This window comes from Mustela erminea, chromosome 5, assembly GCF_009829155.1.
Source record: "Mustela erminea isolate mMusErm1 chromosome 5, mMusErm1.Pri, whole genome shotgun sequence".
NCBI lineage: Eukaryota > Metazoa > Chordata > Mammalia > Carnivora > Mustelidae > Mustela > Mustela erminea.
Window position 1 is genome coordinate 48,279,437 of NC_045618.1, and position 19,005 is coordinate 48,298,441.

The 19,005-nt window shown below is 40.9% G+C and overlaps 1 protein-coding gene across 11 annotated transcripts in view; it reads left to right on the forward strand.

Annotated features, from left to right (window-relative positions):
* Positions 1-19,005, forward strand: part of IQCH (IQ motif containing H) — a 189,382-nt gene that overhangs the window by 39,445 nt on the left and 130,932 nt on the right. The window contains exon 6 of one of the 11 annotated variants that reach the window (XM_032342990.1): positions 1,720-2,227. The exons of 9 other annotated variants lie outside the window; for them this stretch is intronic. In XM_032342990.1, the coding sequence (XP_032198881.1) occupies positions 1,720-1,782 (63 nt within the window). In that variant the 3' untranslated portion in view covers positions 1,783-2,227. Of the gene's footprint in view, positions 1-1,719; positions 2,228-19,005 lie in introns of those variants that run through there. One more of the 11 variants, XM_032342991.1, reaches the window with a different exon arrangement.

Below are 19,005 nucleotides of genomic sequence, written 5' to 3' on the forward strand. Positions count from 1 at the left end.
ACATTCCTAGCCTTTTAAAACCTCATTGGTAGAACAGAAGTAAGTACCCACAGACTAGAGTAATTCACCCTATACTTTCTTTAAAAGCATCTGCTTGGAATCAAAATGTGTAATAGAAGCCCAGAAGATATTTATTTGGAGGAGATCCTTCTTATTAGGCCATAACGTTGGGACAATATGCCACCAAAACATCCAATTTATATAGTCTGATTTCCATCTCTATCTGCAATGATAGCCTGGGTAAATCTGTTTATGGTTGGCAACCATGAGGTCGGGAAGTAGCTGTAAGCTCTTCAATGGAAAGAACCATAGCCCAAGAGGAGACTTGGAGGACGTGGGTATGAATAGAGCCCCACCGCTGCTGTCATAGCCTCGTGGTCATGGGAACATCATTCAGTCTCTAAGGACTGAGATGTCCCATCCATATCTGAGAAGACAAATTGGTTTGTTCACAGCCATCGTCAGGGCCACAGCTCTGATTCTGGGACTCCCAGATTAATGCTGCATTGGTGCCTTGGGGAACTGCCAGCCTCTGGCCCAGAGTAATGATAACTGCAACTGCCTCCGGGGCAGAGGTAGGGAGCATGAGACAAGATAGGCCTTGGAGGATCTGGCGGGCGTGGCTGAGAGAAGAGGGGAAGCTCTTCTGGAAGTACCAGAAGCTATACAAGCTATACAAGCAAAGATAGAAGTGGAGAAGGAGTAACAGAAGGTGGCTTGGAGCTTTGCCTAACCAACTTGAGTTTTTATAAAGGGAAGAGAGCAAAAGATGTGTCTGGATGGGTAAGGCCAACTGATGGTTGGTCTTGAATGGGCTACCGAAATCTAATTGTGTGATCTCAGCCTAGATCCTAAAATGAAGGGCTAAAGGCAGTTTCTGAAATTAGATCACTTATCCAGATGCTCTCACCGAATGGCAGCTTTAGAATTCTCCAGAACGATCCTTTTCCCTTGGTGTCCTCATTGGTTATTAAATGATTTCCTCTATCTCTGGCAATAAAGATTTCTTGAATAGTATTATCTAGCAGTATCTCTTGAACTTGTTCAATGTTCCTGAAACGGCTTATTTAGACTTCTGCAGAAAGCCTTCTCCCTCACCGTTTCCATGCAGCTCTGTCCCTGTCATACGAATGGCCACCCAGAGCTGCCAGTCCCCCACTGAATAGTCCCCCACTTCTCCCAAAGACTCTACTGGAACCCCATCTTTAATCTGCACATCTCACCTCTCCCTCCAGTGTTAGTTCAAAACAGGATCTAGGGCAAGATTGGTGGAGGCAGGAGAGCCAGGTGGAGCACAGGAGTGAATGGCTCCTCGCAAATGCTATCTGCCCTCCCCCCAACTCCACCCTGCACCCCTTCTCCACACTCTCCCTTCCTTATTGTTAATTACCAGTCTCAGCACTGGACAGTGTGAGGCGCCCCCAATCTCACCCACTTCCTAGCTTGCTGTGGTCCCAACTGCTTATGCAAAGAAATAGCCCAGGGGACTATCTTCATGCAAGTGTTTTCTAAAATATGGGAGTGTTTTCCGACTTCTCTAAGCTAACCAGGAAAAAAAAGGGGGGGGGGGAGTGGTATTCAGGGGCTAGGCTTTTGTCTTCCTATTTTTGCTCTTTTGCAAGAAGGAAAAACCAAAGTGCTCTTATCCTTAGAACAGGAGTCACAAGAGTAAGTCTGCTGGGGCTGGCAGGTGACCTCCAGTCTATATGTGCATCGCAGGTCGGCAGTTTGCAGCTTAGAGAGCCCAGGAGTGCTGCTGGTTTGGTGCAACCCAGGGTATGACCCTCAACTTCTCAGTGAGAGATCTCATTCTGGATCCATCTCTTGGACGCAGCTGAACTTGTGAGAGACCGACATACAAACTGGAATGGCATCGTACTTATTCTAAGGAGAGCTGTAATGGACAGACAAGCCTGAATGTTCGAGTCAGCCTGATCTGGTGAGTGCATTGTTTCCTTCTTCACAAGCGATACGGAAGGCCCCGTTAGAAGGCTGCTTGGTGAACACGGAAACTGACTGAGGATAATTAGTTGGACGAGCCTCACGGTGAGCAGCACCACACGTCCATAGTCTGATGCATCCATCTGTGAAGCTACTCCTGCCAAAGGGATATGAATACCTCCCCGCGGAGTGTTTTATGGACACTGAGAAATTCTGACTCTCCGATTCAAGTTTTTATAATAAATAGCTACGATTTGCTTGAACTTGACTCTGCGCATTATGTTGCACAGCCCTGAGCTTCTTATATCCATGCCCATATCAGCCCGTGGAATGAGTGATAGGACTCCCATCTCACTGGTAAACTGAGGCATAGAGAAATTACGTTTCTTGCTTCAGTCATGCAATTAGTGAGTGGGACCACCCAGATTCAAATCTAGGTCTATCCGGTATTAACAGCCTATGTTCTTAACCACTGCCTTCCTTTTTACTAATTTCCTACTATAAAAGGGAATTCTATCTCCAGTTGGCCCCCAGTTTGGTAACACTAGTTACACGACCTTCCTATCGGGGGCCTGAGTCTTTCAAAGCAATTTAGTTTAGGCACAGAGCTTACCGCACCGATCATGACTCATCTTGTTAGCCTAAGGCTCGGAGTTGGGGATAGGAGTGGGGGAGGGACACATCTCATTGTCACTACTCTTTCTTCCTATCTGAATCACTGTAAATACCCAGAGCAGGAGAGGGACCCCGGCTGGAAGAAATCAGAGGCATGAGGAGGAGGCATCAGGAGGAGAAAGAGAAAGACAAGAGAGGTGGGAAGGAACCAATAATTCAAGGGATCCTTGGGGGTTTCTGGGTGACATACCCTGCTTCCCTGTCTCCCAGGGAGAGCCCAGATGTGGTACTTAGTGCTGAACACTTTCTCAAGCCACTGAGGCCACTTAGAGCAAAGGAATTCTCTTTTCCGCATGCCAGGCTGGTGAGAGAGGCCCAGATGTGGCCAGTAGTTAGGTTCAGTTGTACTAATATCTCATGTGACCTAACCACTTTGTTCAATGTGTTCTAAAGAAAATTCTCTCCTGAGTTTCAAAATACTGTTTTCCATTTCTAACCACCCCCCACCCAAAAGGGGCTGATCCTCATAGAACGTTATCAGGAGACATTGTAAAGTAAAAACAGGCATTGATGCAAGAGAGGTAGCTGACTGTCAAGAAAAAATTATCCCAACCTCCTATTCTTGACCCACTTAGAGATTAGATACTTAATATTGGATTCATTTAATATCTCCCACACACACACACAATTTAGCGGGGGGAAGAGGATTCTTTTTGCCAAGAATTTTTAAAACTGCAACCCTCTTATTGTGGAATTATCATCTTATCTAAAACATTGAAATCCCAAGGGAAGATGCTGCCATTTTCCCACAGTCGTGGGTTTATTATTCCATTTACCCACAGCTTCAAGTGTAGGACCTAAACCTCCATAGAAGGGAAGATCATTCCCCCACAAGTTCCCAATTTCTAACCGTGAACACTTTCAGGACACCTCGCTGTGCTTTAGCTCTGGGCTGCATCTTAAGCTGAAATGTATTACCTGCCCAAGACATTGCATTTTAAGTACTAGCCAGCATTTCTGAGTGCTTCTCCATGCGGGACATGATGGAAGTACAATATACACAGATTAGCTCACGTAATCTTCACAGTAACCCTACAAGTGAAATATGATTACGACTTCCATTTTATATTTGGGGAAACAGAGGCAAAGTGGCTGAATAACTTGCCCAAAGTCACACAGCTGTCAGTCCAAGGGTCATAATCCAAACTCAGCCAGTCTGTCTACAGTACCCCCAGGTAGCCTTGAAGATGATTAGTTTGACCTACACCTGAGGAGTAGATCTGGGACCCAGCCCCAAACGGCTCCCTTGATGATGAAGGAATTTGCTGGAGAAATTTCTCTGCCTTAGTCTGGGAATAGAAGTAAAAGATCAGACTACTTAGTAAGAGGCTATATTACCTCAGGGATTAGGACAAGAAGAGGAGCTGGTACTCTCCTGCCCAGACCCAGGCTTATTAAGATAGAATCGACAAATAATACTGTGTAAGTTTAAGGGGTCCAAGTTTGATGGTTTGATACATGTATATACTTTACTCTGAAACGGTATCGTCCATCACTTCACATAATTACCTCTTCTCTGTATGTGTTGTGAGAACATTTAAGATCTACTCTCGGGGTGCCTGGGTGGCTTAGTTGGTCAAGCGTCTGCTTTTGGCTCAGGTCATGATCCTGGGGTCCTGGGATAGTGCCTGGAGTCAGGCTCCCCATTCGTCAGGAAGTCTGCTTCTACCTCTCCTTTTGTCCCTCCCCGCCCCCACCTCAATCGTACTGTCTCTCTCAAATACATAAAACGTTTAAAAAAAAAACCTACTCTCTAGAGCTGCTATTTTTAAAGATGGAAACTTACTTCAATTAAACTGTAAAATCCTTTATGAGGACAGGGAACGTATCACCAACAGCAAACATGGTGCCCTGTCTCATAAGAACCCAACATACACGTATTGTTGCTTGTTGCAAATGTGGTTAATGACTTTGAGTAACAACTTGGTAAAGACCTGTATCATTGAGTTAGGCTGTGTCAAGTTAATTTAAGTAATGAAATACCATGTACCTCATTTGGTTACATTTGTAGAGCACTCCTCTTTTTTGGCCGTAAACAATATCTCCCTAGATCTCTTCAGGGAGAATTTCTTTTCCCCTCCCTACATCATTGCATGCTTTGAAAGCCTGACACACTAGGCCTTGAATTTACTGAGCCACATCAAAGAACAGTTGAATAAATAAAAAGATGTATCATATTCCCGAAAAGGATAAATGATTATAATAAGAATGCCAGTTGTTTCCAAATTAATATTTATATCTAATGTAATTTCAATCAAGATTCTTATGGGTTTTATTTGGTCTGTGTGGAATATTAATTCTCTTCAACTTGCCAGTGTTCATCTTCTCAAAAAAAATAAATGGGCAAGAGCTTCAGGGTTTTTTTTTTTTTTCTAAAGAAGATTAATGAAGGTAAATTTTCCAGACAACTTGCTAAAACATATGATAACATTAACATAATTATAATAGTATCCTATGGGTAGGAAAATGGACAGATCAATGGGATTAAAAAAGAATGAGCACGGCTATTGACTTTAGTGTAAAAAATAATTTTGAATGTAAGGAAGGTGACACTGTAGGTCAGGGGGAAAGTCACTGCCAAGTCAGTGCCAAGTCAGGTGCCAAGTCACTGGAATAAGATTTAAGAGGAGAGCGTTCAGTCAAATCCTAACTTCACATCCTAAACCAAAGAAAACTACTGATGGATTAAAGTGAAGTGTTAAAAAAGAAAAAAATAATAAGCTGTAAAAGGAGAACTAGTTTTCAAGTTAGCCAAAGGAAGATTTTTTTAACACTGTAGCTTCACACAATATTAGCAGTGCGCCTTATAAGAAAAATCCATCTTTTTATTGGACCCCAGTCCTGGATCAGTCACTGACTTCTATGTGATCTGGGGGCAAATCACTTATATTCTTTGGACCTTGGTTTGTTCATTGGTAAATTTAGGGCATTGGATCACACACGTCCCTAAGATTTCTCCTAGTTCTGACAACCTACCATTCTGATTCTGAGCAAAATCAATTTCCTTTGGTTCCCTTCCTTTCCCTCTTCTGACCACCACCAAGATGTAAAAAACAGAAAAGCAGATCAGGTGAAACTGTTTTCTCTTCTGATTGTGGAAACAAAATTCACAGAAGGTACTGATGTTTTCTCTTTGCACTAATGCATTTCGCAAAGCATCTATTGAGTGCTTATTGTATACCTGACCTTGTCCTAGTGACTTTTACGGGTTACCACTTTTAATACTTATAGTGTGTCAGAGAGATCATTACTTCCATTTTACAGATAAGAAACCCAGGGTGGGGGTGCCTGGGTGGCTCAGTGGGTTAAGCCTACACCTTCGGCTCAGGTCATGATCCCAGGGTCTTGGGATCGAGCCCCACATCGGGCTCTCTGCTCCCTGGGGAGCCTGCTTCCTTCTCTCTCTCTGCCTGCCTCTCTGCCTACTTGTGAGCTCTGTCTGTCAAATAAATAAATAAGATCTTTAAAAAAGAAAATAAAAGAAAAGAAACCCAGAGCACAGAGGCTAAGATTAATGACCAAGCTTTTTAATTAATATGTGGCTTATTCATGGGGCGCCTGGGTGGCTCAGTGGGTTAAAGCCTCTGCCTTCGACTCAGGTCATGGTCCCAGGGTCCTGGGATTGAGCCCTGCATCAGGCTCTCTGCTCAGCGGGGAGCCTGCTTCCCTTCCTTTCTCTCTGCCTGCCTCTCTGCCTATCTGTGATCTCTGTCTATCAAATAAATAAATAAAATATTAAAAAAAATATGTGGCTTACTCAGAATTTGGGCCTATATTTACTTTTGACAGTCTGTTTCAGAGTCAAGAAAAATTATCCCAAAAGAAATGATGAAAAGGACAGGGTCTTACAAACACACACACACACACACACACACAGACTACCAAGATGACTAAATACTATTCCCTACAGATCAGACCTCTACTGATGAATAATGAATTTTTTAAACGGGCTGGATTTGTATATGGGGTGAACGCCATCCTTGACTTAAGCCAAAATACTTGAATCGGACGCGCTCCTAGCGTGCTCTCAGGTTTGCCTGGCCGTCTCTCCAGCAGAGTTTACTGATACAGCATAGAAATTATGGCAAAGCCCTGCGGAGTCATTGAAGTGAAAGTCTCAGTACTGCTCAGGAAGGGATGCCAAATTAAATAAAGAGAGCCCCCAGGAGTTCTGCAGCTGCGTGCCAACCCAGCTGCCGGTATGAGGTAAATGAGGACCAAACTCCTTCTCACTTGTGACCCTTGCCAGTATTTAAACAACAACGCCTAGAGACTGCCACAGTATTCTAGACTAAGGCGATGAATCGCCAGTGCAAAAATAATTATGAGATGTGATAAACCCATCCAAAAAGTCTTTCTTTGGTTTTCACTGAAAGGGCCACCACTTAAACTCACTTCCTCTCATGGGCCCCCACTGAAGGCTGAGACCACCGATTCAATCTAAGTATCAGTTTGAAATACACAGCCCTAAGTTTACAGAAGAAGAACGTCAGAGAACCCAGAGGTCTCCGGTTGCGGTCTTTTCATATCTTGTGACAATGTTTGAGTGGTGGTGTAGTATAATATTCACTGATATGCAAAAGTCACAAGGGTGAGCAACTCAAGTCATTCTTTTTTCTTATATGAGATGTAACAGACGTGTAGATGAAATCCCAGTGCTTTATTGTTCTCTTGTAATCGCTTTTCCAGAAGGTTTAAATTTCTACTGGAACGCCACTGAGCAATGCTATTAAATTTACAGAGGAAAAATAGCAATAAGAAGTAATTAGACTTCTATTTGAATCCATTGAAAAAGCCCTGAATCCAGTATGTTTCAAGCTCCTTCGAAGAAACGTTTTATGTAAAACCAAGTTATCCCTTATCTTTTCACTTTGCAGAATGGTCTCACAGTAATGAAGCACAGTGATTACAGTTGTTAGCTATATACTAAACCTCTGGTCAGTTTTTTTCCAAAATGTATTCCAAAGAATACTGGTTCTTTGGAACGTGAATAGGTGTTCCATGAAAGGAGAGTTTTGTGGCCCCATAAAAACAGGAAACATAAGGTTGAAGCAAGTCAGGCTGACCTTTACACCATTAAGCCACCTGGAGTCACGGCCTGGCTGTAGTGCACCATGAACCTTCCGGAGGAGGGTGTCTGTGCAGTAGAAGTGTTGTCCAAACCTCTCCTGACCCTTTTTCACAGAATAGCTCATAGAACTATACTCAAGAGGAAGGCACTTTGGCAAGTTTTGCTTAAGTGCCCCATTTTAACTATTTTCACTGGAAAAGTGTTAGGACAATACTACATATTTTCCTACTTTGTCTGACATTAATGTAGCCACTCCTCCTTCCTTGGCTTTCTGTTTATGTGGTATATCAACCTTTTGTTGTTATCACTTAAATTCAAATTCACCTTGGGGTACCTGGGTGGCTCAATTGGTTAAGCATCTAGCTCTTGATTTTGGCTCAGGTCATGATCTCAGGGTCATGAGATTGAGCCCTATGTTGGGCTCTGCTCTGGGGATGGAGTCTGCTTAAGATTCTCTCTCATACTCTCCCTCTGTCCCTTCCCACTGCGCTTGTGTGCTCTGTCTTGCTAAAAATTAAATTAAATTAAAATTCACCTCTTATTGATAGCATATGGTTTTATCTTGTGGTTAAAATCCAGTATGGTAATCTCTGCTTTTTAATTAGAGTGTTTAGTCCCTTTTTATTTAATATAATTATTGACATGCTTTGATGTAGAACAATTGTTTTTCTACTTGTTTTCTATTTCTACCACCTTTTTTTGTTCCTTTGTTGTCTGCCTAACTTAGGGTTTTGTGATTAAAAAAAATTTTTAATAGTCTGTTATATTTTGAACTACACCTCTTTGTGTTATTTTTAGTGGTTGCTCTAGGATTTACAATATGCATCCTCAACTTATTAGAGTTTCCTCAGAGTTAATATTGCACCAGTTCAAGTACAACACAAGGAACTTGCAACTAGGGCGTCTGGGTGGATCAGTTGGTTAAATGTCTGCCTTCAGCTCCGGTAATGATTCTGGAGTCCCAGGATTTAGTCCCACATCAGGTTCCCTGCTCAGCATGGGAGTCTGCTTCTCCCTCTGCTTGTGCCCTCCCTCTCTTTCTCCCTGTCAAATAAATAAATTAAATCTCAGGGAAAAAAGAAAAGGAACTTACAACTATAGAATTCCATTTATGCTATTGTCCCAATCTTTTGTGGTAATGTCATGTGATTTAAATGTATTGTAAACTGTTATAAATTTTTGCCTTAAATAGCCAGTTGTCTTTCAGAGAAATTAAGAGAAGAAAAACACATAGTATTTTATATTTACAACAGACATCTAAGTTTCCATCTTGTGTCATTTTCTGTCCTCCTAAAAAACTTCCTTTAAGCATTTCTTGCCTGCTTAAGGCAAAGCAACACATGCCTACTGGTGACTCATTGTTTTCTTTTGCCCCTCCCCCCCAAAGTCTTTATATTGCTTTAACATAGAATTGTGGGTTGTCAGGGTTTTTTTTTTTTTTTTTTTTTTTAAATTCAATACTTTAAAGTTCCATTGTTTCTAATAAGTCAGTCATCATTTGGATCATTGATTCTCTCTATATAACGGATCTTTCTTTTCTTTTTTTTCCCTGACTGCTTTCAAGTTTTTCTCTTTGTCTTTAGCTTCCAGGGGGTTGGTTATGTTGAGTCCATGTGTTTATCCTCTTTGAGGTTCATTGAGCTTCTAAGATCATCTGTAAATTTTTGTTTTCCAGAAAACTTGGAGACATTTCGCCATTATTTCGTTAAATACTTTCCTCCACATTTCTCTCTCCTCTCTTTCTGGGACTTCAATCATACAAATTTTACAACATGATATTGTCCCATGGGTTACTGAAGACCTATTTTTTTTTCTTAAGATTTTATTTATTTATTTGAGAGAGAGAGAATGAGAGAAAGAGAGAGCGTGAGAGGGGAGAGGTCAGAGGGAGAAGCAGACTCTCTGCTGAGCGGGGAGCCGGATGTAGGACTCAATCCCAGGACTCCAGGATCGTGACCCGAGCCAAAGGCAGCTCCTTAACCAACTGCCCAAGATCTATTCTTCTAAAAAAATTTTTTTTCTTTCTATTCTTTGGATTAGATAATATCTGTTGATTTTTCTTCTTCAAGTTCACCCTCTTTCCTTCTGCCCATTCCAATCTGCTGTCAAGCCTATCTGACAAATTTTCATTTCGCATATTCCATTCTTCAGTTCTAGAATTTCCATTTGGTTCTTTTTCTATAGTTTTCATTTCTCTACCAAGAATTTCCATCTGTTAATTCCTTATGATAATATTTCCTTTAATGTCCTTAAAGTATATAATAAGCCTTAAAGTCTTTATCTGCTAATTCTGCCCTCTGAATCATCTTGACATCCTATTTCTTTTTTAAAACTACTTTATTAAAGTATGATTGACATACAAAAAGCTGTGCATATTTAATGTATACAACTTGGTGAATTTGAAGATTACATGTACACCTGTGAAACTATCACCACCATCTTTACCATAAAACATTATCTCTAAGATCTGTTACAATTGACAACTGTTTCTCCTGTGTAAACGTTTTGCCATTTCTTTGTAGATAGAGTGAATTTTTTATTGTTATGTACATTATAAATGATGTGTTATGGAGACTCTGTATTCTGCAACTTGCTCTCTAATGTGTTGATGACTGTTCAAATAGGCAATTAATTTGTTAGACTCAAATTCCACAAACTCTCTCCTTGGTGAGTAGCAGCTGAAATCTCTGCTCAGTTTTTTTCAAATTGTTAACTGGTGCATCTTTGCTGAGCTCCTTAGAATCTCTTCCATTTAGGTGTAGCTTAGGGGGAATCTCTTCCATTTAGGTGTAGCTTAGGGATCTGCCAAGGATTTTTATGGCATTTATTTGTAAATTTTGGGTCTCTGCCGTTTTTTTCTGGGATTTCCCCCTCATTTTCAGCCTTTTTAGAGCCTATAGGCCATTCTCTGACTTTTCTAGCCAGTAAGACTGTGACTTCCTTCTGCATCTCCTGGACTGAGAAGTGCTTCCAGGCCAGAGTCACATACACACAAACTCCAGCTGTTGTAGTCCCCTTTTTGCAAGATCAACTTTCTTCTAGCTTCTGTGTTATCTTCAGGAGGGTTAATCAGTTATAAGCTATTCCACCATTACCAAAAGCATAAGTAGGCCACTATTGAGTCTTGCTTGGCATTGTATTACCTTTATCAAAAAGAAAAACATTTGCTATTTATATATCTTTGTTAATTGCTCCTTCCCAATATGTTATAAGTGGATATATATATATATATATATATATATCCACTTATAACATATATATATATATATATTTTTAAGATTTTGTTTATTTATTTGACAGACAGAGCTCACAAGTAGTCAAAGAAGCAGGCAGAGAGAGAGGGGGAAGCAGGCTCCCTCCTGAGCAGAGAGCCTGATGCAGGGCTTGATCCCAGGATCCTGGGATCATGACCTGAGCCAAAGGCAGAGGCTTAACCCACTGAGCCACCCAGGTGCCCCAAAGTGGTTATATATATATATATATATACATATATATATATATATATATATTTATATATTTAAATGTTCTTTTGCTCTATTCCTTCCTTAAATGAGATAAGACAGGACAGATGAACTCTAAATTATGAAATGCCTTGAGGATACTATACAAATACTTATAATATATGTTGTAAATATAATAAGAGAAGTACAAAAAAGCTATAGAAACTGGGAGGAGGAAGAAATCAGAAGTGATTTCCTAGAGGAGGTTACCTTTAAGCTAGTTGTTAAAAGGTGACAGGAATTTAGTAGCCGGAACTAAGTGGGAACATTCTAGAAGGAACATTAGAAGCATTGCAGAAAAGTGGGAGGCTGGAGACTCAAGTCTTATTGGGTACAGCTGTAAATATAATTTATAATCCAAAATCAATACTTAAAATTTCATGGCATAAACATACTGCCACACACAATATGAGTGACTCTCACACCAATGTTCAAGGTAAGAAGCCAGATACAAAAGGATACATACTGTAATAATCCCTTTATGTAAATTTTAGAACAGAAAAATAATAGCTGGGTGTGAATTCAGAATAGTGGTTACTGTTGGGTTATCGGAATGACTGACAGGGAGCATGAGAGAGGCCTTGGGGATGCTTGCAATGTTCTACTTATTGTTATGGATGCTGGCTTCCCAGTGTCTGCTTTGTGAAAATGTATCAACTGATGACCTTGTGATTTGTGCCTTTTCAAAAATGAATGTTATACTTTGATAAAATTTTTATGTAAAAAAACCCCAATTTCTGATATGAAAAAAGTTTATATTGTGCATCTTTATATATTAATTCAGTAATTCCTCACAATGGCCTCATGAAAGATCAGTGATGCTGAGTTTTATGCAAAATTGGATTATATAAATTTGAAATACCATGACATAAGATAATAATAATAAATTATTGCTGCATACACAGAGTTTGAGATAATTCAAATCCCCCTAACTTTAAAAAAATAAAATAAATTTCACTTTTTATAAAGCTGGTGCAGTCTGAGTGAACTTAAGGTATATTTATGCTGGAGTTTCCACAGAGAAACACCATCTGAGTAACTAAAAATGCCCTGTACTATTAGGATATAAATTCCACAAATGTAATAAATAACAGTAGATTAAACACAGCAGTGATTTCTCCCATGTTACATAGTTTATGACTGATATGGCTGTTATGCAGTGTCAGGCACCCCCACATTTTCTATCTGTGATCTAACATGGCTAAGAGGGCTGCCAGGCTCCCACCATCATGTCTGTATTCCAACAGTAAAGTCACTATGATTGCTATACTACTGGCCAGAATCCTGTCTCTAAAACATATCAAGCTGCAAAGGGAGGCTGGGAAATGTAGTTTCTGACTGTGTAGCACATTGGAAGCCATGCAGAAGTTTGTCATAGCTGCCATTCTTTGTCAGACTGTCTCAATTCTGTGAGTTCAGAATCATGAAATGCCTCTAGGAATAAATTCTTTACATAAAATTCAGCTGCCCTGCAGCTAAGAATATCCGTATTTTACAGAAGACACAACTGAGACTCAGCAAAATTAAATTACTTTCCCCAACACATTGCTAATTAAATGACAGAGGTAGGATGGAAATCCAGTGCTCCAAGTCCGTGACCTTTGCTCTTATGCCACAGATGCCTCCCAAGGGAGTTTTTCTTCTAGCTCCAAGAATGCTGATAATCCTTAGTCTGAGAGAAAGTGAAGTTCCTATCTCTATGAAATGATGCTGAGAAAGGGGACAGAGTGATATGGTTTTACCATGAGGACAGGAGTAGGGCTGGTGACCTGAGCTGTGTCTGGCTTGAAAGTTTCAAGAACTCAGGAAGCAAGAAAATGTAGTAAGAAGCACTGCACCATGAAGCAGTGATGTGCCCTTTTAGTTCTGCCTCTATTAGGCAGATCGGATGCGTGTCCTAGCTATTTTCCCTTCCCGATCATTAGTATGCCGTCCATCATATGGGGAGGAGGACTGGGGCAGGATTGGATGTGCAGGGTTGTAGAATCTGGCCATGCAGTTTTAAATTCTCCAAGCAGAAGATTCTGGAGCACAGTAGAAGGGCATGACATACTTCCAAACCTCACCCCTCCCTGCCCCTCAGAAATTTTGCTGGTAAATTATCAAAATATTGAGATTCTCAGAAATGCTACAAAATCTGGAGAGAAGACAATCAAGCAGGCATCTTTATCTTTTTTTCTCTTTTGACAAGGGGACTTGGAAGAAAGAGGTGAAATTGGAAAGCAAAAAACGTGTCTAATTCTTCCAGAGAAAAGTGACATTTTCAGGATTCAGTTGAAATGACCCAAAACCCTTGGGGCTAGAGGGAGGGAGGGAGGACTAAGTAGAGAAAATTCTGGTACAGGATGTTCATCAAAATCTTGGGAGAGGGAGAACAGCCCACATATTTTAACAAAGACTGCATGTGTCCTAAAACAGAGGCTTCCCTGACCCAAGCCCTCAGATAACAGAAAGGCTGAGAACACTCAGAATACCCAGTTCTCGCATGTTGCTGGGAAAGAAAACACACAGGTAGCAGACAACAGGGAAGGAGATGCTACATCAGAGCAAGCAGATAGTTGGGGCAAAGCTGCCCAAGAACGTACAAGGGGGAAAGAAATGCTATGGCCACTATACTGATTTATTATATAAAGGCCAGTATTTCATCCAGAGCTAACAAAAGTGTGGGAGGGGAGAGAGGGACTACCATGGGCTGCAAAAGACAAAACCTAACCCGGGAAAAAAAAATCTAACTCAAGGAACAGAAGAAATTTTCTCACATTATAACACAGCTTGATAGGAACATAAATTAAGTAAAACTAGAGCTCAGCCAGGAGATGATAAAATAGCAGAATGAGATTTTAAAAAAAGGGAGGTTGCAGACACAAGGAAACAAATTGAATACCAAAATACTTTATGGAACTAATAAATAAACTATAAATAGGAAGAATAGAGCAGTCACTGCTCAACACTGAAATATGGGCATGGAGACAAGACTGTAAGCACAGCAAATGCAAAGGAAAAAGACAAAGGAAATTAATTAGAAGTTAATAGATAATGCATAGTAGTTTGTTATAGGCTAAGCTGCTATAACAAAGAAATCCAAAAATATAATGCCATAAATAAATCAGTTTATTTCTCACTCACAAAACAGTCCATAGGTAAGGAGTCTCTAACATAACTGAGAGAGGGTTCCTTCTGTCTGGATGCTGTCTCATCTCATTCCTGTGGTTACAGACATTCTCGTTCCAGTGGCTGAAGCTGACTCCTCTCTACACCCATGTTTTAGCCCACAGAAAGGAAAAAAATAGTCCAGGGCAAGCATTCTAAGGAGATGGACCAAAGGTTATGCTTATCACTGTTGCTTATGTCTTACTGGTCTGAATTTGGTCACATGTCCACATTTAGCCACCAGGGACAATGGGAAACAGAGTCTGGACTGGACAGCCATACACTCAGCTAAAAGCATTCTATTCTAAAATGAACCAGGAGAGAATGAACAGTTAGGTACTACAACATGAAGGATAAAGATGGGCCAACACTTAATGACACTTGGTATCTCTAAAATGGAGAACCCAGCAAATGAAAGAGAAGATATATCCAACAATATAATGGAAGAAAATTTTCCACAAGTGAAGAAAGAAAGAGATCTACAAGTGGAAAGAAAGCACTGAATCCCAGGAAATTTTGATTTTGAGTATGACATCAAGGTATTTTCTAGTTAAACACGTGGACTTCAAAAATGAGGAATGTTTCAGACATCCAGGCAGAAAGAAAAATCACCAAAATCACCAACAAGGGGTGAGGAATCAGGCTACTATCAGATTTCACAACAGTCATTGTAGAAGACAATGGGTCAGTGTCTGCAAAATTTTGAGAAAAGAAAGGATGACCCCAGGTATCATTCAAGTATAAATATTCATGAACACTTGTTGGAAAGGATTGCTTTTTTAAAAATTTTTTATTTTTTTATAAACATATAATTTTTATCCCCAGGGGTATAGGTCTGTGAATCACCAGGTTTACACACTTCACAGCACTCACCATAGCACATATCCTCCCCAATGTCCATAACCCCACCCCCCTTCTCCCAACCCCCCTCCCCCCAGCAACCCTCAGGTTTTTTTGTGAGATTAAGAGTCACTTATGGTTTGTCTCCCTCCCAATCCTATCTTGTTTCATTTTTTCTTCTCCTACTCCCTTAAGCCCCCATGTTGCATCTCCACTTCCTCATATCAGGGAGATCATATGATAGTTGTCTTTCTCCGCTTGACTTATTTCACTAAGCATGATACCCTCTAGTTCCATCCACGTCATCGCAAATGACAAGATTTCATTTCTTTTGATGGCTGCATAGTATTCCATTGTGTATATATACAACATCTTCTTTATCCATTCTTCTGTTGATGGACATCTAGGTTCTTTCCATAGTTTGGCTATTGTAGACATTGCTGCTATAAGCATTGCATGTGCCCCTTCGGATCACTATGTTTGTATCTTTAGGGTAAATACCCAGTAGTGCTATTGCTGGGTCATAGGGTAGTTCTATTTTCAACATTTTGAGGAACCTCCATGTTGTTTTCCAGAGTGGTTGCACCAGCTTGCATCCCACCAACAGTGTAGGAGGGTTCCCCTTTCTCCGCATCCTCACCAGCATCTGTCATTTCCCGACTTGTTAATTTTAGCCATTCTGACTGGTGTGAGGTGATATCTCATTGTGGTTTTGATTTGTATTTCCCTGATGCTGAGTGATATGGAGCACTTTTTCATGTGTCTGTTGGTCATCTGGATGTCTTTTTTGCAGAAATGTCTGTTCATGTCTTCTGCCCGTTTCTTGATTGGATTATTTGTTCTTTGGGTGTTGAGTTTGCTAAGTTCTTTATAGATTTTGGACACTAGCCCTTTATCTGATACGTCGTTTGCAAATATCTTCTCCCATTCTGTCAGTTGTCTTTTAGTTTTGCAAAAGCTTTTGATCTTGATAAAATCCCAATAGTTCATTTTTGCCCTTGCTTCCCTTGCCTTTGGCGATGTTCCTAGGAAGATGTTGCTGCGGCTGAGATCGAAGAGGTTGCTGCCTGTGTTCTCCTCAAGAATTTTGATGGATTGGAAAGGACTGCTTTTTAACCAAAGGCAGGCAACTAAGAAATCAATTAAAATAGAGGAGCCTGTGTGGCCCAGTCAGTTGAGCTGACTCTTGATTTCGGCTCAGTCATGATCTCAGGGTCATGAGATTGAGCCCTGCATCAGGCTCCACGCTCAGCGTGGAGTCTGCTCAAGATACCCCTCTCCTCTCCCTCTGTCCCTCCCCCATTCTTGTTATCACTGTATTTCTCTCTCTCTCTCAAAAATAAATAAATAGATGAACTGTAAAAGACTCTTAACTGTAGGAAACAAACTGAGGGCTGCCGGAGGGAAGGTGGGTGGAGGGATGGGATACCTAGGTGACAGGCATTAAGGAGGGCACTTGATGTAATGAGCACTGGGTGTTCTATGCAACTGATGAGTCACTAAATTCTACCCCTGAAACTAATAATACACTATATGTTAATTGATTGTAAATAGAATTTTTAAAATAAATAAATAAAAATCTTAAGGAAAAAAAAGTCAATCAAAATGAGGAACTTGGGGCGCCTGGGTGGCTCAGTGGGTTAAAGCCTCTGCCTTCGGCTCAGGTCACGATCCCGGGGTTCTGGGATCGAGCCCCGCATTGGGCTCTCTGCTCAGCAGGGAGCCTGCTTCCTCCTCTTTCTCTCTGCCTGCCTCTCTGCCTACTTGTGATCTGTCAAATAAATAAATAAAATCTTTAAAAAAAAATGAGGAACTCAAGCATAGAGGAGCCATGACAGGGGATCCATTTACACGTAGGGTGAAAATAAACAATCCTAGCGATTATGGTTTCAAAACAGAATGTGGATATTATAAATCTGGACAATGTAATAATAATAATATAATAAAAAGTTGGGAGGTAAGGGAGGGGGATATGGGTAGCAAGAGAGTTCTAATGTTCTCATCTTTTGAAGATGGGGTATATTATTCAAATTTAAAATGCAATGAAAAAAAAAAACCTAAATGTTTTTCATAATCACCTTTATTTAACTGCAGGGTAGGAGTCCACAAACGACTGCCTGAGGGCAGACCACCTGTTTTTGTACATAAAGTTTCACTAGAACATAGAGCCACCATTTGTTTACATATTTTCTATGCTACGTTCCAGCTATAACAATGGACCAGAATAGCCTAAAACATTTACTGTCTGGCCCTTTAAAAAAAATTGCCAACCCTTGCAGAGGAATCTTTTTAAACTCCTAGGAATCTTGTGGTAAAAAATATTGACTTAAGGTTTAATAATTTGTTGAGTTTAATTCAGCCTTTCCCCCTCCTATTAAATTCATGTCAAAAATTAAGTTTAATAATGTAATATAAATCCTATTTTTATAAAATGATATATTAATCATTCCAAAGATGTCAGGATAATGGATCACTTAATGATATTTGGCATGGTTTCTTAAACTTTCATCTTTGTGTTTTTCTACATTAATTGGAATCTTTATAATGAGCATATATCATTTTTTACCAGAATCATAAAATAGAATGGTTTTTCTATTTGAAAACACTAGAAGCAAATATACCAAGATATTAACAATGATTAATTCTAGCTGGCAGGAATGTGATTGCTATTTTCTTTTTTAAGCCTTTCTATATATATTTTTTAACTTTGAAAAACAATTAAGCTGTTACGGAAGGTTTAGGCATAAAGCGACAGAGTTTTGGAAAGAGCCATGACACACCAGCTACAAAGAACATTGTTCTCTCTCTATGGTAGTCCATAGCATGTTATACAAGCTACAGAGCCTGGTTCCAGTCCCCAAATACAAAGCATGACATAAAGGAGAAGCCAGAAGCAGATGATACTCCACTGCTGTTAGGCAATCGGCACTTTCATAAAGCTGGTTTCTTCCATTTGCGCCAACCTACAGTTCCCCCAGTTTTGTCCCCCACCCTGCACTCCTGGCACACACACCATACTCCAGCCACCTGAGATCCTCACCTTCCCTGAAATCTTCACGCATCTGTATTGTGCCCTGCTTTGTCGCCACCATTCTCTCTCTCTCATTGCATCCTCTTCTCCGCGTGATCTGTAACTCAGTGCTGCTTTTAAGACACAATTTTCAGTTACTGCAGTCCATCCCAACCTTGGCTTCACATCAGAATCACCCAGGGAGCGTGATGCCCCGGCTCCGGTCCCGCTATGAGGATTTATTGGCCCAGAGTTGGGGCCGAGACAGCAGTATTTTTAAAAAGCTCCCTGACAGATTCTAACATAGAGCTCGAAGAGAGTCACCGTGAAGCCTTCTTCACCGCCGGCATGCAGTGTCAGTAACTCCCTCTTCGGCACTCCCATTGCCCTGAGCGTGCCCATCCCTCCTGAAACTTAACGCCCATTGCACTGAAGTTAGCGTTCTATAGTAGGTGCTCAGTGAGGGCTGAAGGTTGCACATGCGTTCTCCCTCCAAGCCAGCACACACGCAGGAGGTCGTCCTCACCGGGGGAGCCGGACGGCGGAGGGGGCTCATTTCTTTCTGTGATCTCGACAGGATGTCAGCCCCCAGGTGTAACTCTCTTCTCCATGCCCCTACACACACACACACACACACACACACGCACACACGCATACACACAGGCGCACGTGCGGGCGCACACACCACATCTGGCTTCACATGGTTGAGATGGACGCAATTGAAACAATTAAAGAAACCAGGGTTATGAGCGTGCTGGCTGCCTGACCGGATGCTAGCATCACCTGCCTTCCAACCTCTCCCTTGTGTCACACTTCGA